The sequence below is a fragment of the Lichenostomus cassidix genome, chromosome 7 (genome assembly GCF_008360975.1).
Source record: "Lichenostomus cassidix isolate B80296 chromosome 7, HeHo_3.0, whole genome shotgun sequence".
NCBI lineage: Eukaryota > Metazoa > Chordata > Aves > Passeriformes > Meliphagidae > Lichenostomus > Lichenostomus cassidix.
The window spans coordinates 30,120,839-30,148,366 of NC_139488.1; the positions used below are offsets into that span (position 1 = coordinate 30,120,839).

General features: G+C 38.7%; 1 protein-coding gene across 2 annotated transcripts in view; it reads right to left on the bottom strand.

Moving 5' to 3' along the window:
* Positions 1-7,339: 7,339 nt before the first annotated feature.
* Positions 7,340-27,528, bottom strand: part of DPP10 (dipeptidyl peptidase like 10) — a 415,449-nt gene continuing 395,260 nt past the window's right edge. For both annotated transcript variants that reach the window (XM_085067064.1, XM_085067063.1), the window contains exons 18-26: positions 26,360-26,458; positions 26,182-26,251; positions 17,947-18,141; positions 16,604-16,658; positions 13,187-13,286; positions 12,407-12,465; positions 12,246-12,318; positions 10,974-11,047; positions 7,340-9,617 (exon numbers count right to left, since the gene is read on the bottom strand). In XM_085067064.1, the coding sequence (XP_084923190.1) occupies positions 9,480-9,617; positions 10,974-11,047; positions 12,246-12,318; positions 12,407-12,465; positions 13,187-13,286; positions 16,604-16,658; positions 17,947-18,141; positions 26,182-26,251; positions 26,360-26,458 (863 nt within the window). In that variant the 3' untranslated portion in view covers positions 7,340-9,479. The remainder of the gene's footprint in view (positions 9,618-10,973; positions 11,048-12,245; positions 12,319-12,406; positions 12,466-13,186; positions 13,287-16,603; positions 16,659-17,946; positions 18,142-26,181; positions 26,252-26,359; positions 26,459-27,528) is intronic.

A 27,528-nucleotide genomic window follows, 5' to 3' on the forward strand; every position in this document is an offset into this window, starting at 1 on the left:
ATCTCTAGATTCTAATCTTATCTTTTAAACAACCCCAGTCTATTTGAATTCAAGTCCACTTACTTGGTAAATGAAAGCAGGATAACCAAGGGGCACAAAGAGAAGGACAATAATGGTTCCTCCTACATTAAACCTTGAGAATCTATATTGCTTCCTGAAGTGTCAGTGCTCTTGAAGACTGACTCAGCAAAGGAAGACCTCAGGGTACACTGAAACATTTTGCTTGACGAAATACAGAACTAAAAGGCCTAAAATGAAAGTTGTGGTCAGGAAATCCAGGAGCTAACCTACCAAGGATAATCATTTTTCACATGTAAACTCTGGGTGTGCATGTTTGGAGCAAGATTTTCCAGTATTTCCACTGCTTTCCCAAGGAGGCTACACATTTTGAATGCCCATCAAATTAGGGAGCATCAGTTTATCTCAGTTTTCATCAGGATTAAGAGCTCAAAGTAATATACAGCAAAGTTTCCTGAAAGTAAAAATTTGGCAGAAAAGAGAGCTGTCAACAGCAGGAGAAAAAATGTGTTCATTAAGAGCTGCTTCCTAAAGAGAGAGCAGGGATGTCACTGAGAGAAGCTTGGGGATGGATGAGTCTTGAAAAGCATCCTTCATTTTTTATACCACTGATTGCTGCTCTCAGAGACCTTCAATCTCTTGAAGAGGCAACGTTTCAATCCCTCATACAGGCAGAAATGTCTATATAAACACCAAGGAAAGGGCTTTACTTGCTTTTGGAGATTAAACACTGGTGGATTGATTTACCCAATGAATCCAGAAAACCTTTTCCCTCATTCTGAAGAAGTGTCTCACCAGTCTCCCCAGGCACCCAGGAGATGCTCATCTGGGAGTAGGAAGGTTTCTCCTGCTTTTTATTCCCACCTTCTGATAAAACAGAATCCAATCCACAATGGTAATATACTCCACTTCTGCTGAACATAAATGCACTGAGAATCAGCATTATTAAATAGATATTTAACCAAATGTATAATGCAGACAGTTTATTTTGCTTATTCCCTTTGCCCTTACCATGACAAAAATCATGTTGGTTTAACAAAAACAGGCAATATGCCAATATATTGAAGTGTTTGAGGTAAACACATCACTCCTTTTCTGTGCATTTCCACATCACTGTGTGCCTATTCCTCTGCTTCACACGTGGGGAACCAGAAGCCCTAGCAGTTAGGTTGTGTTCTTATTATGCCATAACCTAAAATATGAAAAGTAAATTCATGATACATTTTGAAATTTATGATGTCAACTTAGCTTGGGAGAACAGTTACCTTTGCAATTTCACCAGACACAGCAGCTTGCTCTTTCAGGCTGGAAGAGTTGTGGTTAGGAATGGATTAGACAGGCTGTGAACAAGTCAGGCTAAATTGGGTGGAACATTAATAACCCTTATCACTCCTCCTTAGGGGTTGTTTACAAATGAGTGAGCAAGGCTTGGAGTCCCACATTTCACACTTCCATCCTGGCAGAAAGAAAATGCACAGATTTCCCTTTACAGGACAGAATAAACCATGCCAGAAGTTACTGCCCCTCTAAGGTACCTGCAGAAGAAAGAGGACAACACTGTGTCTGTCACTCTGTTATCAAGACAATCAGCTAGGCAGGATAATTTTTTGCTTGAACATGTTTTAAGAGCAATTATATTGAGAAAAATCAGCCGTAATGGTTTATGCATTTCTTTAAAACAAATTGCTACAGAAATAAATTAAGTACTCAGATTATCTCTTTCCTGAGCTGTCCATCAAAAGCCTTTTTGCTGTGTATTTCTTGCATTTTACCAGGCTAAGGAGATCATGTCTGAGCCCTTTGCTTCTGCAGGACAAATAGATTGTACAGGGAGGGAGGAAAAACAGAACAGGTAAATTCTCTGGATATTTTCCTTTGGGCACTGTAGTTCATCATAAAAGCAGGGGTTTTAACATTTATGATCTCCAGCAGAATTTTAGTTTCCTGCTGTGGGCTTTTTGAGATGTGCAATAAAGTGTTACTGCATTCACCTGGAGAGAGTTAGAAGTTTGGTTTAGCCGTGTTCCTCTGAAAAACTTTGTGCAAATTCTTCCACCCATAAAGATGTGGAAGATGTGGATTTCTGTCTGTCTGAAAAGGTGTATGATGCATGTTAAGGAACAATATGAATGTCAAATAAAGAATTATTAAAATACAGAAGGAAACAAAGGAGGTGAGTAGGATAAACAACCTCTAATTTTTTTTCTGGTATAAAATTACATCTAATATAACCTTTCTATTTCTACATAAACCCCTTAGGTCTGGGTTTAGATTCTGCAGTAATCTGGGTCTGGCACAGGTTTTCCACACAGCAGCAACTCTATAAAATCTCATTCCCTATTTTCCTCATCCATGTTAATCTATTCTGTACCCGTGGTCCCTGTATCACCTGTAGATACATTTCTGCATCACCCTGTGGAGTTTGTAATTCTCTGCAGTTCTTAAAATGGTCAGACGTGCCAGTTCACACATTACATTATACAGCTGGAGGTACTTAAATCATCTGAATGATAATAATCTAATAATCTGAATAATCAATTTACTTGGACAATCTGATATCCCCCCTCTGCAAGCTGGATGTGTTCTTTTACTTCCATGACATTATTGTAATTGCTTAAACCACTTTTGTTGGGGTATTTTTTCCACTTTAATTACCTTGTCATTTATTATTAGGGATTTTAAGATGGCCATTAAATGTCACACATAGCTTTCAGTTTTTGCTCTCTGTCTGTTTCACAATCCTGCAGCTCAGAAAGGTCCAGCCATATGCATATTTTCATACTTTGACATGTTTAAAACTGCACTCAATGCCAGGTTTATTGCAGCATTAAACTGATGACCTCGCTCTAATAATCAATGTATAAATAATCAATTTAATGCTATAATAAAGGAAACATAAACTAGGCAATGTTCTGTCGAGTGTGCTGAGGTGCAGTGACATTTGGTGGTCATGCATGGCAACACTTGTGCAAGCTTCATTTAGGGAAGGTGGAGGTTAATTGGGACAGAACACACATGCAGCACAGCATCCATAATAAGCAGCCAGGATCAGTGATATAAAAAAGGGAGAAAGAAATGTAAAACTGCTTCCACTCCTTCTAGACACATCTCTCAAAGCAATATTCAGAATACACAGGGATCTTGAATTGGCACCAATATGTTTGTATACATTTCTATGAAAATCCACAAGGATCTCTGCAGGCATCAGGCTGTTTTACTTCATCTACAAAAAACGTGTTTGTAGCTCCAGAGTCCCACTGGAGCTGCTGGATGAAGTGCTGGGTGAAGGCTTCCTTGGATTCAACAGTTGGTTCCAGGAAAATTTAAACTAATGAAAACCAGAACCAGTACTTGATGGGCAACACCAATTAAATGTGTATTACACAGTGTTCCTTGGTTTCCTCTTCACACATCCTCGTGCATTTCTCCTCACCCCAAAGCCTTTCACAGGGCAAAATACAGATCAGGAGCTGATGAAGAATTGAAAGCTTCTGCGGCAACAACATCAATATTTATCTGCAGAAATTACAAGCTTCAGCTAGGATGCTGGAAAAGTGCTCTTAAATCTTTCAGATTGATCAACAGCCATATTTTATATTGCAATTTGTGTATCAGTATTTCTGAGACATGCTCTCTTCCCTCCCCAGGGTGCCATGATCACACCATGACAGTCACAGAGGAGCCAAGATATGCTGGGAAACAATAATTGACAGTCCAAGGTTGCTCTGCAGATGGATTAACTGTGAAAGAGTTATATATTTTACATATGATTTTCTATAAAACCTCCTTCAAATATTTCACTGGTATTCAGATTCACTGTATTTCCACAAGCAATTCTTACCAAAAAATATAAAAGCTCCCCTGGCCAAGTTCAGTGCAATTGCCACTCCAACTAAAAAACTTGTGAGCCCAATAAATTTATTGTCTACTACAACCCAAAGGGAAAAACAGTTACCTTGGGAATGTAAATACCTTTAAATGCAACAATTTGCATTCTTTTGAAAAATGAAAGATTCTACTGTAACTGATTATTTTAAATGTGGAATTATATTCAACAGCTCTTATAACACCTATCTGAAATGTAGGATATAAATTAAACACAGGACTGGAGATCCCTAAGAAACCATGTAATTCATCATTATTTTGTGGACAGAACAGAATGATCTGGCTTTCCTGCCTTAGTTCAAGGTTTACTGAATCAAGCACTGGCTGCACTTGTCTCTAAGGTTACCAGTGCACCACTTGATTTTGGAGTGACAGCACTGCATGGAGCAACACATTGCAAGCAAAAAATGTCTCTTTGTCTCCCAGAACACTTTTCTTTCTTACCTCTCTCCTAATGGTGCTGAAAACCTTCTGAAGACTGGATTCTACAGTATTTTATTTGCCAGAGGTATATGCCAGGAAGAAGCTGGGAGGTGGAGCAAACCAGAGAACTTCTTCAGGCATGTGTTTTTCTCCATTAGGACTTTGGAGGCATCATTTTATTAATGGAGCTCTTCAGCAGCATTATCAGAGACACGATATTCTGTCCACACATTATATGCCCTTTCCCTTTTTTTTTCCCCAGTGAAGTTGGAGCATTTACAGACCCTGCTGGAGCTGTAATTGCTGCCAGCTGCTCTGTCAGCTGTGGGTGTGCAGTTGGTCACCAAGAGCCCTGGCCAAGCTCCCACCCTCTCCTCACACGAACTGGACAGCAGCAAGATGCTCCAATTGCTCAGCCAGTTTTAAACAACATTCTCCTTATCCCCCAGGATACAATTTCACACCTTTTCCTATCAATTGTGCTCTTTGATGGCCCAAACTCTGTGATTATAACCCTGCTCCACAGAGAGCAGTGAAGGTTCTGCACTCTCTGGAGGATGGGAACACATTACAGCAGAAAACATCACTTTCCTTAGGGAAATATTTCCTAAGCATCTCCCTACCAATTATATTCCCTCTGATGGTTTTATCAATCATGAGCTTTATTTTGTTTTGGTTTTTTCTTTGGTCATGAAGTCTGAAAAACTGCTGTTAGCACTTTACAGGATATTTTAATTAAAAAGAATGGTGTGTGTTTATATATATCATTTGTGTCCTCATGGGATATAGGCATTATTAAATCAATTTTGTTGTTGTTAAGTTCCACTTAGGTAAAATCAGGATATTGGATTTCTAAACTAATTATACAGGAAACAAGTCTAGTCCCAAGTCTAATGGAAACTTTGGACTGCATACACTCAGGTGGTTTAATTTCCTTAATTCTATCCAAATATCCGATCAGCCTAATCTACCACCGTTGTAATTTGCAAACATTGGAACACAAGCAATTTATTTTACTCACCACTGCACATTTAGGTGCTGTTTGTGAGATACCTGCTGTTCTGGTGAGCGAATCACTAACCCTTGTCATGCACCTACCTCCTCGAAGCCAGGCTCCTTCTCCACTTTCATGTCTGAAATTCAACAGACAGGAGTTTAACTAAATTCTTTCTTTCCTTTGCAAAGCTCCAGGAGCCTTGGAAGTTGTGACTCTCCTCAGCCACATTCCAGGAGCTCCCCATTCTCTGCAGCACTCTTGAAATAATCCAGAGGATAAAGAGAAGGAATCTTAGTGCCACTGAAGATGTTTTGCAGGAGATGCACCAGTAATCAATACCAGTGAGGCTCTTCCTTCCCTGGAGGCACCTGACTTGCCAGAGGGAGTTACTTGCAGTAAATACAAAACTCCAGGACCACTGCACCTCGCCTGTGTAATCTGAAGCTGTGCAGAAGGAAATGGTATTCAGGAACTTTGGGTCATCTTCCTCCTTCTTGTTTCTTCAGTAGTGTCTAATAAACCTGGGAGGAGGCATTTTATTAAGGAGCCAACACTCAATATTCCAAGTTTCCAAGGAGAATCTTTGGCTTCAGATCAAACAAAAGCTCTTCTGTCTTAAAAGGTGCAATTTCTCAACTAAATGAGCCTAACTGACTCCATACTCAAAGCGCCAGAGCTGAGAGAACAGAGACAATCATCTTCACTTTCAGACACGGGGAGATCTACAAATGCCAAAAACTGAGGAACAAGGAGCAGTTGGTTATAGCAAATCACAGCAGACGTTGATAAAACCAAGTCATAAATAATTCCGTCCTCGCTGCCAAAAGATTAAATGAATTAATTTTAAAAAATAATCAGCCTTTCTTTGTAGTCAACAATCTGGGGAAAGTATTCCAATTGACATGCAGTTATGCCCGATTTTGCAGTATAATTGAAATTTCAATATGACCTACAGGTTTCATAGATTTTGCAAGTTGTAGCAGCAGGAGAAGGAGAGAGGGAATCAAGAAGGTAAAGATAAGCTCTGGCAAGCAGTAAATGGATATGCTGATTCCCTAGCTTTCCATACATTAATAGGTCTAGTCTAGTAAGTGTCATATTTTAAAGACAGTCAAATCAAACAGTAATTTTTCAGACTTAAAATGTCATCACAGTGCAATGTGTGCTAATTCTTGATCACCACTATAGATCACCTAGAGTAATTCATGATTGCCATTAGTTGTGTATGTTAAACCTGACAGATAGCACTGCTCAGCTGTGCTGTAACTGGAAGGATTATTTGAACAGGTCAGCAAAAGTAAAGGGACATCTTACACCAAATTCTTCGGTCTCACTAGCAGAACCTGCACCTGGTAAACACTTTTGCAATATCTGAATTCAAGTCATACATAAAAATATCAGTAAAAGCAATTAATCTGTGTCTGATGCTCACCCTTGTGTACATGATTATATAAAAATATCGTATTTGTAGGACAGTGTGAGAAATGATGCAAACATTGATAGCACACCACATTTCCACCCAGATTTCAGGTAACACATTATTTAAACACACCAGTCCTGCCAAAGGCATTCCTACAGAAGGCCATGTCCTCTGACACGTTCTGGTAAACTGGAGGTGGATGTTGGGGTAGAATGAACAGAGAACAGGGGTCTGAAACAGAGTTACAGGGAAAGGAGGAAATGGTGTGGGATTCAAAGATGTGAGATAATTTACTTCCTGAGCACTTGCTACTGCTGAGACACAAGCCTTGTTTGCTTCCTTTTGCAGGCAAACACCACTAAATGTGGCACACAGTAAATACCAGCAGGGAGTGGCTGTTTTGCAGAGAAACATCAGCACATTTGGGGAGAATTGGTCTTTTCCCATATCCTCCTCACCCCAAGTCTGTGCTCAGTGCGTGCAGACAGCTTGTGTTTCCTTCATGTGCATTTGGCTCAGATTGGGGAAACCATCTCATGGAATCCAGCTGGATTAGGAGCTCATTTCCCACGTGTGGTTAGGAAAAGCACCAGCAGTGTCAGGTGAGGGTTTATTCAGTGATGGGTGTAATTTATCAAATCACAAACCAGCAGCCCCAGCCAACAGAAGACTTGAAAATGCTTCTCCTCCATAGAAAACAGGACTTGCAAAACCTTGTTTGAGTTCTGCTCTCACTTTTTTTGTTGTTTTGTGTGATCTTCTGCAGTGCCCATGGCAACCCCATAAATATATACCCTACCTATGTTATACATATGTACCCCATATGTCCTATAAATACCACAAAGCAAAGCCAGACTTCGTGGTGACACTGGGACCCAAACAAGGTATCATTGCACATTAAAATTGTATTAAACTAATCGAAAAATAGTTGAACATTGCTAACAAAACAAGAGAAATACTAAACATTAAAAGACAAGAGACTTTTCAGTGTTCCATAAAACCACGCCTTTCAGACAAATTAATTATTTGCATCATAAAAAAAAAATTCCTAACAGTGAAAGAAAATATTCTAGAAGGAAGTGATGAGTAAAAAAGCTTCAGGTGATTTTTCATTACATTAAAAACAATTCCCATTCTCATAAAATATGCAGAACTTTACATCTTAAATAGTATATTTACCTTCAAAAATTACTTTCTTTTTAATCTTGCAAGAAATTAAACCTTAATTGGGTAGGAAAGTATTTGGAATATATCCAGAAATAAAAAAACGACAGCTATTCTCCTGTAAGTGGCACAGCATCTGGCAGGAGTTTTCACATACCTTCAGGAAGATATCTCAAATTAAGCCAACACTGTACTTGATTTCTGTGATCAGAGTTAATATTCTGCAAACCCAACCTGGCTGCCTTGTTTATTTCCTAGTTTCAATTTCCACTGCTGTACTTCACCCTGGCCAATAAATGGATGCATGAGGGGCTCACCCTCTGAATAAATAATAAAAACCTAACTTGTCAGATCTTCCTTTGCCTCAAATGAAAACCATTTCATTCCTTTGTGATGCTGTTGAAGCTAAATCTTGTTGCAAGAGACTTAATGAGCAGTGCTGGAATAAAAACTAACGGTGTGTTTGAGCTCTGTCACCACCTTGATGAACATCAGAATCACATCTGAGACCAGATGGAAGGAAAGGAAGATGCACTATACAAAATACGTCTTCATTTGAGGAGTAAAGTATTACTCTGTGGCATTATACATTGTTAATAAACTTTCTTTATCTGAAACTATAAATTAATATTTATGTATCTAATTTACATGTGACAAAGTAGCATATTCTAAAATTAGAGTGTAACCAGCAAACTATTAGCTACTATAAACAATACCAAAACACAACTCAAACATCTTTTAAGGAAACAATAGATACATTTTGGACTGGGGCATGATTTCAATTGCAGATATTGTTTTAAATACAGCTGTCAAATTACATCTTGAAAAACCTTCTTCAAGCTCAGAAAGATTTTCTGCTTAGGGAGTCCTGGGTATATACATACAGACCAAGAGCACACCACCAAAAAGTCCCCTATTGGTTACTTGTAGGTACAGTAATAATTGCAAATGCTGAAATTGTGTGGGGGAAATAATTTTCAATATCCATGTCATATGATGCACTAGACAATATCCCCTTTGAGCAGAAACTAGAGAAAATATCGTGCCCTTTATTATCTCTGTGGTTTCTTACGTGTAATAGACAGCAGAAGAATTGCACTTATTGTAACATTACAGTGTTAGATTGCAGTTCACCTTTTAGAATATTAGTGGCCATAATACTTATGATAGGTTGTGCCTTACGCAAAGATGAATAAAGATGTGCATTTGAATTAAAAAAAAAACAAAAACAAAAACCAAAAAACAAGCAACCACTTACAGAACCAACAGTGAGGCTTAACATAACAAACATGCACTAACCCTACACTTATGCAAAACTAAGTTCTTCCAGGAAACTGTAACCAACTGTTGACCTTCCACAAAGGTAAAGGTTTTGTCCCTTGGTAACAACGTTTGGACTCTGTAGTCGAATTCCAGTTTATTAGCTCATTGTCTGTAAATGTGCTGTTCCACTGTGATATCCTTTAGCTGCCCTTGAGCTTCTGCAGAATCTGCAATCTTACAGTCACTTTTATTTAAGGTTTTATTGAGCCGCAAAGTAAGTCCCCTTCAGTACTACACCAATAGGCTTCCTTATTCATCCTCTTCGGGTTCCTGTGGTAAAATTGGTGTCTCCTCCTTTAAACAAGCACTAAAAAACCCAAGGATTGTGCTGTAAAGGTGATATTTGCTTTTCTCGGAAGCAATGTTATGACCTTCATCGGGGTAGATCTGGCAGAGGAGGAGAAAGGAAAAAAAGTAAATAGTTTTTAAAGGCTTTTCAAATATTTAGGGCTCTAATTTTCTTTCTGGGATCTTCAAAACGTTTTAGATGACAACAGGACGATAACATTCGTTTTATGGCATCAAGAAAAGCTAATAAAACCCAAAGTAAAACTCATTCTCTTGGAATTTGAACTTACATAAAACAACCACTGCAGTAGGATCTGCAGAAGCAAAAAAATTTATATTCTCAGCCATTGTGCTTACAACAGTTTACTTAGCTGGCATTTTCAATGGTGTTGAAGCATCCAAATCCCATTAACATCCATGAGGATTAATTACCTCATGCTTTTAGGGACTTCTCAATATCTCAGCTTCTAAGTGTTTGGCAAAAACCCTTTTTATTCATACTTTTAACTATCTTCCTATCTGGTCTAAAGCCCATCTTCTCTCTCTCCTAGAGCAGATGTGGGCATTTTTATCTCTTAAAACAAATTCCACTGGGAATTTCTCCCAGGTGAGGTTGAGCAAACATCTGCAGGCTGAATGAAGAAATCCAGGCCAGAAGACAAGAGAGCTGAGGAAAAAAAGCTTCAGCAGCTTCCTCAAGCTCAGCTTATCACAAGGCTGCATGAGAAGAGCTCAGCAGGGCTTTTCTGGGAGATCTCTGCCATTCCTGCTTCTTCCTCTCTCACAGACCTTCCCCTCACCTCAGCTGAGACCTGAAGGCAGCAGGAACACATTCTCCCTTTCAAATCCTTTTCCCTTCCTTAAGTTTCCCTTCCAAACCCCTTTCTGCCACCTCCCCCTGCCATGAGCTCACACACCAGAGGATCACCTAAAGCCCAGCAAGGCTGAGGTTTGCAATGTCCAACAAACATCAGCAGTATTTGGAGATATTAATTCAATCCAAACCCTCTGCCAGAGGCATCCACATGCTCCAGGTGGGTCCTGTGCAAGCCTCTGACCTGGCAGAGGCTCTGTTGTGCTCCTTCAGTACATTTAAATGTTGAAAATAAGGGGAAATTATTCCCACGTGACCCAATACCTTTTTTAGGTAAAAGGGGACTAAAGTAGTGACATCTCCATGTTACAAAAAATGCCTATGGATTCCAGAGCACATTGTAGGATAAAATAGGCAGGAAAAAGAAAGATGAGAGAGGAGAGAGAGCCCAGGAGAGCAACAAGATGATATACCTCCTGACATCCACACTAACAGTGAGGAAAATGGGATTAAACAGAGTTGTAACTGCAAATTGAGGCAATACCACTGTTGTGGTACAGAGAGTCCTTTGCAGTGAAGAAACAGCAACAGGAGGTTAAATGTTCAACTGTGTTTACAGGAAAAGTCACAGGGGCACATACCTGCATAGTGTAATTAGCCCCAGCTTTTATTAGATGCTTAATTAGTTCTGCTGAATGCTGGAAGTGAACTTTAGCTGCAAGAAAACATTTGATATTATTAGAAACAGCGACACTGGTATGAAATACTTATCTGTTAACACAGCTTTGGCTGAAAACATTTCCAGGCTCTGGATTACTGAATTACTGGATCTGAAGCTGACCATCATCAAGGCCAGCCCCACCAGCACCAGGGTGCTACAGCAGAGGTCTGGGAGGAGCTGGAAGCCCCAGGGGAAGTCACACTTTCCAGGCACCTTGTGAGAACTCCTCCTCCTTTTACCCTTGATTTACACACACTGTGATAGCTTAGAGATGTGTAAAACCTTTGTGTTTGAACATTGTGCCATTTTATAATTTCCTTGGAAGAAAGCACACTGGATTTTCTATTGCAGACACACTCCTTTAGGTAATGGACTTTCTGGAACCTATCAGTAACCTGAGCTTTGTGTGGCAAAAGCATTATTACCATGTGCTAACCCCAGTGCGAGGCACTTATCAGTTCAGAATGAGGAGTGAGACACATTGTATTCTCCCACCTCCACCAGAAAATACTGGGAAAGAGGCAGGAATGTGAATCTGTACAGAGCAGCTGGTTGCATCACTGTAACTCGTGCCTGCATCAAAGCTCATTGTTTAGACTTGTATCAGATAAGAAAGTTCAGAAAAATACACTGCAGTTAAATCTGCAATGGCAAATTATCTCAATTGATGCAATTTATGATTCCATTTAAAGTGCTAGAACTTCCCCAGTTTTACTCATTGTCTGTCTTAATCTACTGCTAAAAGTATTGGTGCTATTAAAAGGTTCTGTGTAGTTTCAGCTTCAGAAGCTTCATCAGTAGCTTGTAATTAATTAGATGAAAAGATTAACTTCCCATTTGGTGATGTACTTCACCAGCTGTACTGATAATTCCGCAGAATTTGTATGAATTTAAACCAACATTAAAAATGTATGTTGTTCTATTAATAATTCATATAATACCTCTCACTAGCAAGACGGTGGGCCAGAAGATTTAAACAAATTAGAACATACAGCACCTAAAAGGTGCAAATCCTCAGCAAAGAAAAACATCACCAGTTCAGTCAGAAGTGACAGTTGAAACAGAACAAAAAATCCTATCAGAGGTAATATGAAACTGAAAATATACTTGCTAGGTGTGTGCTTCATCAGCTATTGAATGCCTGGCTGTTAGAAGCTCTGACTCCAAATTAATTGCATCTGTAAATACTCACCATCAGCTGTCCCATGAACTATTAGCAAATCCACTTCCTTTAGACCATGAAGATTGTGTAATACACTGGATGCCTAGTAAACAAACACACACAAAGGTGTAATTGAATTGCATTTTAAGAGGAAAATGGTCATTTTAAGTTACTTGTTTATGCTAATTTACCTGATAGGTAATTTCCTCTTTTGATGGAATCCCAAGGTATCTTTCTGAAAAAGCTGATGCTGTAAAAATAAAACAAAAACCAAAACCAAGCCTTGTGAATTTCAAGTTATTTCTATTTTAAAACTCATCATTTCTGACCTGGAGTCAGAAGCTATTTAAGTCAACAGAGATGTTCATTTAGAGACACAGAATTTACAATTTTGATGCACCATTTAAACCCACTTTAAAATGGTTAAAAAGGAAACCAACCAAAAAACAACTCCCCTCACAAAAAAGAAAAAAAATCAATCCAACCACCAATAAAAAAACCCAAACCAAAACTCAACCTAAAACTTAAAGAAAAGTCTAACAGACCATTAGAGTAATCTGGTCTGGTTTGCTGTGTGTCACAGTTCATAGCTTGTGCCCAAAATTTCACATAAAGAACCAAATCACCTGTGACTGAATGAAAATGTGGCTGATATTGTAAGGAATTCACTGCTAACCTTCAAAGAGTCATTCCCAATATAAGTCTTCATTCATGCTTATACACCTAAAGGATTCTTAGGAAATGAGGTAACTGCAAAATCAGTGCTGTCAATAATCCTGTGTCTGTTGTGGGTTTTGGGGAACTGTCCCAGTGTTAGCTTTACTTTCATTTAAAAAAGAGACCAAGGCAGTGAGGGGAAATCTCATTAATATTGTTACATTACCTGCCCTTACTTAAAAAAAATAGTAGCTCCATGAATAAAAGGTATTTTGAATGAACTATCCCCCAGCTGCAGGGCAGGGAATACTCACCATATAACTTCATGTCTGTGATTGGTGCCACCACAGCTCCACACTTGAAGAGCCTCTCACTGGATTTCAGGACCATCGAGGTGATGTAGCCACCATAGCCCTGGCAATGGGATTGAGATTTTTTGTTGATTTCTTTCATTCTGGCAAGAATAAAGCTAAAGGCCATTGTGCTAATGCAGTGGTATCATTTTTACAGTTTAAGGGTGTATAAAGGATCTCAGTGACCTGGTCATGATCTTTTATCTATGCAGTTAATAATAACGAGTATGGCTCATTTCTTCACCATCTCCAAAGTCACATCTCCCCTGAAGGAGCTGCCACAAGAGAGTCACGAAACCTTTGTGAAAGCTTTAACTTGAGACCACAGATTTCCTTGAAATCACACTGGCAACCCATTTCTGTACACCTGTAATCATTCCAGACCCACAGAAAATGAAATTCTGAATTGTGGCACCTGGCATCAAGGATTTTCTCATATATTATGTGCTTCTCAAATTTGTCTACTTGACATCTTTGTTTTCACTTCATCAGCACTGAAAAATTGGTATTTCTTCAGGTATTTTTTGTTGTTGTTTTCTGTTTGGCACAACACACACCAGGAAGATGAAATTATCCCATGACAGGGAAAACAAAATGCAAAATACCAGCTGATCCAAAAAAAGATTATTCATCAAATGCTCACAGTTTTCTCCTGGACTTTTATGAATGCTGCCTGCTCCCATTCTTCATATCTAAATACTTAATGAACAGGTGACTTCTGTGGAAGAATGGCAATACTTGAAAACCCTTTAACCTTATGTTAAAAATGTAAGCAAAGAGGAAAGTTCTTTGGAATCAATCTATAGTAAGTGTGAATGGACACACTGAAGAAAATAAAAAATAAGAGTTGGATTTTTGAAAAAGTGTGGGGAACTGAGTTATTCCTTTCCCATAGAAATTTCAGCCCAGAAGGCCAAGAGCCACCCAGATCTGTTCACATGCAGGAGTAGACTTCACCTAAGAAAGAATTTCTGAGTGGGCACCTGTAACTTGTATAATTCAAAGAGTTTAAGAGAATAGCAACTTTCCTCTGCCTCTGGGTTTTCTCTGCTTTTACTTTTGTTTAATATTCTGTTTGTGTCTTGCCCAGTAGCTCCACAGCACAATTTTAATCCAAGAATAGGTATTGCCAGCTTATTTATTATTTATTCCATGTTTTCATTAAGAGCTTGTTTAGTTCTCCTGGGAGTTTCTTCCCTTTGTGCTTGTGCCCTTGCTTCCAGCCAGGCTTTCCAGGACAAAAACACGACAGAGTGAATTCTTTTGCAATTCTTAGAAGCATTTCCCAGTGACAATGCTGTTCCATACGTCCTGATGCAAGAACATGTGGTGCTGCATGCAGCTGCTGAGTTTCTGTGGTTACAGACTAATTGCTGTATTTTCACAAAAGAAGTTGGCTGCAGAATTGCAACTCAATTTTAAACTCTCTTTTCACGTCCATGAATAAAACACAAACTACATGGAACCCCACCTGGATGTCTGGGAGCTCAGAAAAACTCCTGGATGATGCCTCACTTGGGCTTGCTCCCCTCACAGAGATTAGCAAGGGGGCAATGGCAGATTGCCTGGAAATTTTCCACCCTGTGCCCTTCTGGACAGTCTTGTTACTCTTGTGCCTCACTGACATCACCAATTGTGACAAGAATTTTATTTCTGTGTACTTCTGAAACCTCTTAAAGAGTTCCCTGAAAGTGTGCCTAAGTCCAGCTTTATGAGATCAGCATTAAGCTATTCCAAAGTCATCTTATTTTCAAGCAAAGTGCATAATCTGTTTCCATCAATAAGGCAAATATAATGCATAGAAAAAAAAATTGTTTCCCTATCACGTTCTTGTATGTGATAAAAAAGGAATGAGTTTTAAAGTAGATTTTTAATTGACTCTAAAACAAGCAGAGAGGAGGAAAATACAATTAACCCTAAGAAGCTGTTAAGTAGATTTTTTTTATTATTAATTATAAAACTGAATTTTAAATTTTATTGGTTTTTTCTTTTGACAGTTAAAAAAAACAACTCTGAAAGGTTAACTTAGAAAGGGGAAATTTCTCTGAATTCAAAGCAGCGTTGAAAGCTTATTGAATTTCCCACTCTTCACTCCTCAACACTTCTTTCAGAAAATAAATGCAGGAACATGATAATCAATAGCATTTTGTGAAAGGGATTTCATTCCAGAAATAGTATTTTCAATCATTTGAGAAGAGGATATGGAGAAATCCTGATGCTTCTATGCATGTGAACTTTCATATACATTGGTGACAGGCATTAAAACCTGGATAGAAATGTGTGTCACAATCACCTGGTGGATGAAGTTGGGCCTGCTTTGTACATCCTTCAGCTGAAAAATCTCTGAAAAACCCAAATTCAGCTTTTGACCCTTCTGGAATTCTTGCAGTGACAATTCCTTCAGCTCAAGGAGTGCAGCAGGAGCTCAGATCTTTGAGGAAGGTCACGTCCATGGGAAATGCTAATAACAGCCACAAACATCAGTCCTGGAAAAGCTGCCATGCAGGAGGTAAATGTCAATCTCCTCGCCCTGCATCCACACAGACTGAGACAGGCAGGTTAAACGACTTGCCTGAGGCTGTGCAGCAACTCAGCAGCAGAGTGGGGATGGCAGCTAAGGCACTTCGTGGTGAAACACATGCTGCTCTTAAAACTGATGATTGGGGAGTACTTGATCACGGTTTGTTATTGCTCTGAGCTCAAAGGCAGAAAACAGCTTCATTTTTAATAAAAAAAAAATCAAGAGGTTGCACATGCTAGTTCATAGATGAAGCAGCAGTTGTGTGATGTTTCTGATTGCTGCTTTTTAATAGACAGCAGTAAAATACTGTTTAGTTTGCTGCTAAAAGTGGAGCCTTTGCCTCGGTGTGTCTCCTGCTAGGGGGAATGACATGCACAGAGCTGATCAAATAGCCAAGGCAGGATTTCTCACTGGTGCAACAAGGAACCTGCTGGCAGCACCACAGGGTTGGCACTCAGCTAAGCTCCAGGGTCAGTAAAATATTCAGATTTAAAACCTGTGTTAGGACAACATTGTCAGTTTAACTGCAGCCCAAATATAAAACTGTAAGAAACAAGCGTTCACAAAAACCAAGTCCATACTAAAAATTTCTAAAGAAAGCAGATTTTTTAAGAAATACTTTCTCCTTCAGATTCTGAAACACAAATAGTGCTGCAGCATAAAACTGATCTTACTGATTTAAATACCCATTTTGAGGAAAAAATACTGTGCAGAACAGACAGCAAACTATCAAAGGTTTTTTTTTTCTTTTAATAACTGACATTGTCAAAGGAAAATGCAGAAATAGATTTGTTTGTGAACTGACAGTACTTTCTTAAAGAATCATGATGATATATCCTTCTGGTTTTGCACATTACCTTTCCAAATATACCGAGTCTCTTAGGATCAATGAAGGGCTGTTTCAAAAGTGATCTGAAAGGAAAAAATAAAAGTTTCTTTTGTAGTTTTGGCAAAGTAAAATGGTGGATTTTACTTTCTGAATATAGTATGCAAAGAACATTACTTGTGCATTAAGGAATCGTCATACATGCAGATCAGGCAGAAGAAGAAATTACATCCATACAAGTAGTACTGAACTGGGAAATGTGATTTACTTCCTAATTCCTCCTCTATATGGCAAACAGTTGGTGTTTGGCCCATCTCACCTAATTTGGATATCTGAATTTAGGCATCTTGTCTAAATTATCCATTTACATCTGCTTTTCAGTTAATGGAGAGAAGAGAGATATCCTTTAGCATTCCTACACATGCTGGAAACTGCTCTCAGTCTGGGGAGGATCACCCTTCAGAAATGCCATGACTTTCCACTGACCAGAGCTTAAATAACTGGCTTTGACCAGGTGCCTGGCAGCAGCTAAAGGGAGGTAAGATGAATGGAACTTCTTGAATCCCGATAATTATACAAATAATTAATTCTCCCATCAAGGCCATTAATCATCCATGGTGAATTTTATACAGGAAAGGACAGAATAACCTGAGGGGAAATATCAGACACAGCTGTCTATTCATGGAATGGTTGAAGTATCAACCCATTGCAAAAGAAGAAGAAAAAACATCTGGCTTCAAATCTGTCTTTCCCTGGAAAATCCCAGAAAAAGTCCATCCAGATCTCTGTATGAACCATTTTGCCATGTGCACTCTGAGTGAGGAGTGTTGTCAAAGCTACACATGGTTTCTTCACAGATGGAAATTACTCTTTTCTGCAGCTGGTGAGCTCATATCAGTCTAAGAACCATAACACAAATGAGAAATAAGAGGCATTTGCCCAAATCTTGCTGTCATTTACACCATTAGAACGCCATTTGCTCTGTGTGATCACTCCAGAACTCTGTGGTGAAAATGAGAGCAGCATCCTATGGTATAGACCTAAAATATTGTAACACAAATGCATTTAAATGTTGATGTGTACACCAAGAAATTGACCTATGGAGTACAGAGAAGTATGAATTAGCTCAGGTGGCATATTTAGATTGCACAAAGCAGGACAGCTTTAGAAAAGAGAAGCACCAATAGCAAAAAAACCCCAAAACCCCTCTTTGATTTTTTGTTTGCTGTTTGTAATGAAAGCATTATTGTTTCAAAATTTGCAACTGCGTTAAAACGTAAACATTAACCATGCAGAGAAAACATTCTGGGCAGTTTCAGTTCAAAATGCTCATTTATCCAGGGGGAAAGAGGAGAAAAGTTTGCACATACGTACTCTACAGCTGCTATTTGGTCCTTCACTTCCACTGATCCTAAGCATCGGTGGACCTCCTGCAGGATCTTGAGGCCTTGAAATCCACTCCCTCTGCCATCGAATCGAGCTACGATGACATTATCAGAGGTGACAAGCACTGAGTCCCAGTCAATGTGAAACTTATCTGTAACCAACTGGCTGCCTGGAGCTTCATCACTGCAAATACCAACACACCAGACACAAACGGAGACTATTGACAATGTGATGCGCTGTGCCGAGCTCGGATATTTTATTTAACCTGCATGGCAGAGTTCAGCTGGTTATGCAATCCTGCTGAGCCACTGTCACCTCCATCAATACCATCCCATTAGTGCTGCCAGCCCCGCAGCAAAATCATTTCTTTAACTTTATAACCACTCTGCTGCCAGTGCCTGAATGTACTTTGTTGAAGGACGTGGAGAATTAAAGCAGGTAGTGCTGCTTATAATAAAGGGAAGAAAAAAAGCCAAACCATCATCACTAATGGCTAGCTCAGTTCTGAGAAGGCTCATGCAGAATTTGTAAAGCCTCCCCAAACACACAAAAGGTAAATTCATTCAGCGCTCTGATTACCATTTGGTAGGATATATAATACTATTAAGAAGGATGTCTTCTTAGAAAACAAAAATAATTGCGTTATTGTACCCTTGAATGGATTTTTTGAAATAGAGCACAAAGAAGACTAAAGTATACACTGGAGAAAATTATATTTTCTCCATCCAAATTCATAGCAAGAAATGGATGCAGGCAGGAGTGATAAGTCTATTTTATGACCAAAAAAAAAAAAAAAAAAAGGTGGTTTACAGCACAAAAGGTGAAACAGAATGGGGGAATGCAGTTTCTAGGAGAACAATAAGATTTTCCATTGAAGCCAAATACACTATTTTCCTTACAAAGAAAATAAAATGTCAGTTTTAAAAGGGAAGTTTGTCATTATTTTCCCCCAAGATAAACACAGAATGAAAGAGCAGGCTACCATGAAGTTGTACAAAATGCAAAACAGTTCTATGCAGGCTGCATCTGCCAGTTGAATGCAAATTAAAATGTAGAAGTGTCTGTGCTGGCTGTATGGAAATTATATTGGATGGTCTGTGGGAATATCCTATCTAAGGTGAAAGAAAGATGAAGACAGAAATTATTATTTTGCCAAACAGACTTATGTAAACCTTGGGGAGGAAAAAGAGATAAAATATCCTACAGTAACTACTGTTTTATACATACAATAATGTACTGATTCAGTGTCAGCTTTTGGCTGTGGATAACACAGACCATCCTCAAGGTAATCACTCAGTTAATTGGCAAGCATATAATGAACATGTGTTCTCAAATTCAGTCAGACCTGTCTATTTAGTTGTTATGTCATGTACTGAAATCAGGATTACTTGGTTACAGATTATCTTGTACATCAGGTTTATACTTGGCATAATAAAAGAAGGGAAAAGCATTTTTTGGTGTGCTCAACCAGTTCAGTTGTGATTACACTAATTGCTAACAACGCAAAGCAGTGAGTTGAGTTTGGAAATACTATCAAGAGAAAACATGATTCAGGAAGTATATAATCATTATTATTTGCAATCAGGAGCAGAACAATAATTTCAATTTCTGCTCATTGCACAGACCAAGGTCTTCAGAAGCACTACACATTGACAGATGTTTTCACCAAGTATTTATCCTTACTTCCAGTAAAAGGAGCCTCAGACCACTTATAATTATCTGTAAGTTCTTCCAACTTTCCTTAATAAGATATGTCAGAAATATCCATGTTTGACTAGGTAACTTTCCAACAGATTAACATATTCCATGCAAGTCAAAATATCATGAGTCAGCCTGCTTCCCCCCCAGAAAATAGGAGAACAAAACTAATCCTCTGTTCACATTTGATTTATACATACATCCGGTATGTGTGCGTGCATATTTATATATATATATGATATTTCTAGACACTTAGAAATAGAGGGAGAACCATTGCATTTGTAAGCCTTTCTGTCAACCACAAAGTTTTTAAAACCAAAAAGTGTTTTAAATCAAAGCTGATACACTTCAAGAATTTCTTCTGTTAAAAAAGAACAACAAACAGAACCTCAGCAAGTTTCCCAGTGAGTGAGAACTGACAGGGATGGCTTCTGAAGCTCCTTTTTAGAGGGCATAGCTGGGCTACTTTTGGGCTCAGACTTTAAACACCACACATCTTCCAGCCCTGCAGGATGGATTGTTTGATGTATTGCCTTTGGAAGCAATTTTCTTGTGGCAAGTTTATTTCAAGAATGTCCATATAAGTAGTCTGTGATTGGCATTTAAAGCTACTTCCATCGAGGTACATATCAAAATTCCCATTAGCACCAAAAGGTCTCCTTACTCTTCAGCTGCCACTATAAAATGATGCTGAGTGTCTGAGGGGTGCTTCTGTCCTCCACAGAGACAGCAGATGTTCTGTGCACCCCTCAGGCCCCATTCTTAACCTTTTACATGGAGCTTCTGCAAGATATTTCTCCTCTCTACAAGTGTGAACATCCTCCTGAGGGCTCTGTAACAAAGCCAGGCTGGTCCTACAGTGCAGAGCCTGATTTGGGAAGTTTGCCCTGGATTTACAGCCACCTCCAAGGTCAGTTTGAGTTTCATGTTTGTCACTACTCGCAGCCTAATTATAGTTAACTGTTGCTCAGTGTTACACTCTTCACAGAAAAGAGAAGAACCTCTTTTTTCAGGATCTACAACCAAAAGTTTAAAGTGAAGTTCATGACTGGAGTTAGAGCCCACAGGGAACAGTGCAGTGTGAGCAGAGAAGCTGCTGTGCTCTGAGCAATCCTCCTCTGCCACTCTGCAGCAAGACTGCAGCAACATTTGCTCCATATTTTGCGTAATTTAAAAACCAACTGACAAGATTTTGAACATGAATTTTAGAAGTTATAGGACTGACCTTGAAGGGGGGAAGACAACTTTAAAAGATGCATGGCAAATAACTGCTTGTCATCACTGCCTAATTTCCAATATATTTCTATTTCTGCAAATCAGTGAATTGAATGCAGCATATGGGAAAGATAACTTGACAGCAAATATGCGAGAAAGACTGCAAATAAAAAAAAAATATCTACCAAAATAAATATCATCTTTTGTATATGGTGAAATTGAGTGGGCAAAGATCATTTTGCAGAACTGGTGCAATAGTTAAATCCACTCCATTTTAAGACCTCATGACCATCAGCTTCCAAGCACAACAGTGATTATTGGTTAAAAAACAGAGAACCTGAATAGCCTCAAACATTGAGAACAAAATCCCAAGGTTTTTCTCTCTGTTCATATGCCCTGTTCAGATATATCAGACTGCACCTAAAGCCAGATTGAGTGTTTACAACTCCTCCCTGCAATATGGCCACACAAATGAAAACACACAACCACAAGAGATTCCTTTATGAGGGTAGAAAACATGTGATGGGCAGGACTGAAGCACACAGCATGGTATGAAAAATAAAACTTAGTCTTGAAGTATCTTTCTGAAACCCTTGTGGCTGAAGACTTTAAAAATACAATTTTGAGATTGTATTTTTACATTATTACGTTTTACATCTCTTATTTTACATTAAGAGATGTAACCCTGTCCTGTGTCATAAGAAAAGAAGGTGAAGTTTTGAATCTCCTCCTGTTTTTCTACAGAAGATTAAATGAGCACTGCATTCACAGAGTAAGATATGCATTGCTGTGGGGGAAGTGGGAGTAGGGGAAGCTGAAAGAGGATGAATCTCAATGATTCCCCAAGACTTCTGCATGGACAGAACTCAAGGGAGAGAGCAGATCCATCACTGCACCTGGACTGCTACTGCCAATGAAATGGCTGGAATGAGCCTCCAGTCTATTTCTCTTTTTGACTAAGCTGAATGAATCCTCCCTCCAGGCTTTGAGGAACATTACAAAGTTCAAGGAATGGGGAAGAAAAGAGAAAGAAAGGAAAGACTCTCCATCAAATACTTGATGTAGGAGAAACACAAGGGGTCAGTGAAATCCTGGCACCCTCTGCAGAGGAAGGGTGAATACAGGCATCAGCTGGATGGCTGCCAAAGCAATTCATGAATCCTTCACACAACTTAGGGATCCCCTAAGAAGTAAACTTTTCAGCTGTTTTACAGAGGAGAAACTGGCCAAACAAAAGGGACTTCAGGGATATCCCCCTTACAAGCATATTGCAATCAAGGAGTAGAATCTAACAGATATTTTTACACATCCTTCTCTTGCCAGTTAAAATGAGTAATATCCTTTACAAGTGAGAAGTACACAAGACAGCTGATGATTGGCAGTGTTACCATACCTCAGATCTTGACTATTTCCCATTACTTGCATTATAACTCTCTATGTTTCTTTTAGTCTTTTAATGACTTGTTCTCAAAAATGCAAAAAACCTTCACTTTCCAACCCTCCTGTCTTATCTTGCTATCAGTCCTGAGAGTGTATTCCCTGGAGGCATAAACAGGTTTGACTTCTGTGCAAAGCCTAAAACTTTCATCACTTCAAAACCAGGTAAACCAACTCCTGCTTATGACCAAAGTATAGGAAAGTAAGTGAGCAAATAAACAAATAGAAACCTCTTGGAGACAATTCACTGCTACTTTGAAGAATATCTGTGGGTTTTTCCCCCCCTCAAATGTCAGGACAATCTTTCCACTAATTCAGTTTTACAATATTCACTTACATATTGGACAACTTTAAATGGTGTTAAATAATAGCTACTGATATTTAAGACACATTATCTACACATTTGAAGGAATGAGGTTAATTAGGATCAAGGCAAAATAAAGAATGATTATCAACTGTGATTTTACTACCCAGATTAAATGGCAGAGTCTTTACTTAATCATTTCTTGTGTGTTACCAAGAAATGTATCTTCCAACTTTTTTAATGAGTAAGGTGAACCATAATGAGGAAATCAAAGATCTGAAATTTAAACTTTGATCTTAATTATATAGAAAAGAGATGGTAATCACTTTTTCAGGCAATTACCATGCAGCTCTCTAATATATAGCTACACTGTATGTATTACATCTGAAGGAAACTGAGTGTGAAACATGTTACTGGTTTAGGAGAACAAATGCAAGAAAGGGAAGTGTTTTAATCTGTTTAACATTTCATGGGTTACTCATCACAATTCTGGAAAGAAAAATTGTGCCAGCCAACATAACTGGTTTCTACATGAGATCTGTTACACAGTCCAGCCATCCAGCTGGACATAAATTTTCACACAGCAATACAACAATCTACTATTTGAGCCTTGCAGCTTGCTTTGCAGCAATGAATGTTCACAAAATATTTATGCTGAAGCTTACAGGATAATCCTTAAGCTGAGCTTGTCTGTATGGATCTGCACTCAGTTCACATCAGGACCAGATTGCACTTGTACAAGCTTCCTTCCAGGATTCAGCCTTAGCACTCAGGCATCTGAGTGTGCTGGAAGTTCAAATTTACCTGCAGACATCCTGGTATGAATCCAGAGGCCTTATCATAGTCATGCACCCTTGAAACGGCTGCTGGCTTTCAGTGATTTGAGAAAAAACCCAAACAACCCCTCCCTCCCTCTCTCCTCTTTTCCCTTTTCCCTCTTCTAAGTGCAGTGCTGCTGAGATGGAAAGCAAACCCCACTTCTCTGCTAATACTCCACTTCTCTGCTCTTACATCTTGGTTTTTATATATCTAAGTGCATGTTGACTGGATCAAGATGTTTTAAAGAACCTCCTTTCAAACAAATGGACATACAATTAAACCAACACTCTCACCAAGGACATTGGCTGGCATTCATTTTCAAAGACTTTTCTCTCAATAGCTGGAATATAATGATAACCACATCATGGCTGAGAATGTAAGAAAGAAAGCAGGGGCAGCTGAACAGTATGAAAGACAGCACTTGTTATCAGCCACTAATTCTCGTTTAACACTGCTGGCAGTAGGAACAGGGTGTTTCTCAATCAGCCCCAGCAGTACCACTCAGAAAAGTCAAGTATCTGGGAATTGATATCATCTACACAACTAATCAGTGTGCCCTATAAAAACTACATGTTCTCCTTGGACCTGAAAACTTTTTTTTTTTTTGAAAGTAGTACTCCTGATCGTGAAGTAAACCTTAGGAAGTCAATTTGGAGCTGTGTGGGTCAAGAAATTACCCCCTATACACCCACAGACATCCAATTGTTCTTCTTCAACAGCTAGGCAGAATTTATTAGGCTCAAATAATCATCCCACAAGGGAACCTCCCATAACTTCAGTGACAGTTTGCAGTTTTATATTTCATTTGGGGACCTCTTTATTAGAAAAAGGGATTGCTGGCAACCTTAGTTTTAAGTCTGTAAAAAGCTGCTGAAGAAATACAGCTTAATATAACTTCTTTTTCTTCTAGGGAAGAGGAGGACACAAAATATGCTGCATTACATGAGCCAGGACAGATTTAAAATTTTCAGTTTCATACTTTCATTAGTGTACACGGTTTTCTAAAAATAAGCCCTGCTAAAGTTAACATTGGGAATTCAGTATTGCAAAGATAAGGATCTGACCTAAAAGAACTAAAGTTTTCATACTATTAATATAGATACAACAATATGTATTCATGAGTTGATGAATTTCCTTTTTATCCCACATGCCTATCAGAAAAAAAAAAAAAAAAAGCAATTATAAAACATATCCATACATTGTGATTTGGCCACATTATTTGCTCACTGGGTACTGACAACTTTGGTAAGTTTAAATTCAGACCTTGCCTCAACACTGTGCTCAGTTCTTTCAACTCTTGGTATCTAAAAACATTTCAAAATAGTATTTTTTTTTCTTTTCCTTTTCCTGTGATTTCTGGCCTTGGACTTCTCAGGTTTCTAATCTTTCCCTTCTGTCTCCTCTAGGCTCTACGTGAGTATATAACCTGATATTTTGCATTTTTGTATTCCCAGTTTCTGTATTTACTGGGATACTTGAAAAGGGAAGCGTCACACTGCTAACACCTCTGTGTTTCCTTGCTCTCAGAAAAAGGAATAAGCACAAGAGTTTGCAAGTCCCTGCAGTGCTGCTGGGGTCAATTCACAGAGTCACTTTGCCTTTGGCAATTGTGTAAGAGCTGCTTAAAATATAATCATGCCTCCAAGATCGTGCTAGGAAATGCTGCAAAGATGAAATAAAATCCATGTGTCCTGTTTCTCCACGAGAAAAGAAAAATATGTTCGTGAGCCAATTAAAGCAGAGAGTTTCCTCAATGGCAGATAGTTACAACTGAACGTTCTGAGTTTTAAAACACAAGCTGGGCTTGGAAATAAGCAGGTTTGTGCCTTTCTGTCCTATTATCCCATCTGAGCAGAGGAATTTGGGATCATCCAGCAGCTCAAGTCTGTAAACACCTCCCATCCAACAATAAGGACGTGTCCCTAAGGGATCATCTGCTCCAGGTGACACAGCTCAGTAATGTGGCATTTGCATGAATTTAGCAGTGCACTCCTACTCTTTTGCTACTGAAATTCACATCAATTCTTTCCAACTGGGCTGCAAGAATCTCTGCAGATCTCTGCTGAGCTCAGGCAGAGGAAGGAGTGATGGCCACCACCACTTTTTCCAGGTAGGCTGCAAGCACAGCCATATCTGTTCTTTTCCTCTGCTATACATGTGGAGACACAACTCAAAGGCTGACTCTCCCTGCACGAAACACACCCCTCATTTCTGTTCAAAAGAATACCACAAGTTGCCAGGGAATACCATCTTCAAAATTCAACAGACTTTGGATCATTACTTCAACCCCTGATGAACAAAAATGGTTTTTATTCTCCACTCTGGTGTTCCTAAAAGCAGTTTTGCTTTATGCATTTCAACTGAACCCCTCCTGGAAGCTCTGCTCATTCCTCTCAGGGATGGAAAGGAGCACATGCTCCAAGTGGGATGCTCTGTGGGTAGGATCAGGATGGGTCCAGGAAAGACCTCAGGACTAGTCAAAGCTACACCATCAGAAACACCAGTGCCTCCCAAAAATAAAAGTACAGCAAAGCACAGTTAGGTTTGAATAGCTCAAAAAAAACCCCAGGCACTTCTACCAGACAGCACCTGATACCAAATCTTCCCAAGAATAAGTCTTTGGCTTTATCAGTTCAAATCTGTGAGATATTTTTCCTACAAGAGGTAAAAAAAAAAAATCTAATTTCAGAGTTAAATTTTTATGTGAAGTACTTTCTTATTATTTGGAGTGATTCTACACAGATACTTACATTATTAATAGAAGGGCATACTGGTTTCGATCCGTGAAATCTTTTGGCAGTGACAACTGTAAAGGGAATTCTTTTAAGAAAAGAGCAAAACATTAAAGGCTGGTAGTTACACAGATGAAAAACAGTAACACTGTAAGAAAGCTTTTGGCTTGTTAAAATAACATTTTGCCAGATTTACCGTAATCCTCAATGTGAAGCATTTTGATTTCAGTCTTGTAATTCTTTTTCTTAGAAACAACTTCTTTCAACACAGGGTTATTTTCCAAAACATAAAACTCTAGAAAACAGGAAGAAAAACCATGTTGAAAGGCATGGAGGATCATCACACCAGAGATACACCAAGATTCAAAAAGTTAAAGAGACAAACATGCAATGATCTTCCAAATTAATCTTGCAATTGATTTTGAGAATTAATCCTTCTGTAAATACATTTTTTATAATGCAACTACTTTTCAATTCAAAGAAATACACATCCAGTCCATTTTTTTTGGCCTTGGCGGGCTTTGTTTTCATTAAGCACTACCAGTGCAATCTCTGATGACCAACATGAATATCAGCATCTCTGACACATCCTAACAGCAGCTGGTACAGGATATATCCTAATATATATAATAGATATAACACATATAACCTAAGCCTCATGCAGGCATCCTTTTCCCCAGTATTACCCATTCCAAGGCAATATTTAGCCAGAACAGCTAAATGTGGTCACTGCATGTCCTTATTTATCTTCTGCACTTCACCCAAGACCAAGACATCAGCTTGGTTTAAAGCTATAGACTAATTTGAAGCAACCCTTTTACACAGGAAAAAATGACTAATTTGTTCTTTCTTTTTTTTTTTTTTTTTAAATACAAATTGCTGATCTTGCTTCCCAAATTTAGGCTTTTCAAATTAAATAATAAACTCTCCACTTGGGGCCAAAACACATAATCTGAGGAGAATGCTTGTTCTGGGCAGTCAACCAAAATGGTATAATTATAGTCTGAGGATGGAATAATTGAAGTAATCCTTAATCATTCCTTTATGAATTGAAGAGGATAATCTAATCTTGCAGTGAAACACTAATGGTAAATTATCTCTCTTATTATTTGGCTTTTTGTTGTTACAACAAACAATGCCCCTCTATCCTGACTTGCTTTATTTTACTCTAAGGTGCTGCACATAAATCTCTATTTCAGTAATTCACACTCAACAGCACTTTAGATGCAGGTAATAAAGAGAAAAAGTCTGCCTTCACAGAATTGAAGAGCTCCACAGAAGTCTAAAATGCATTTATTTTGATAAGCAGCTACCCTTTACTGAACTGGATAAAACTCCCTGCCCTTGGTGTGCCATGGCACTGAG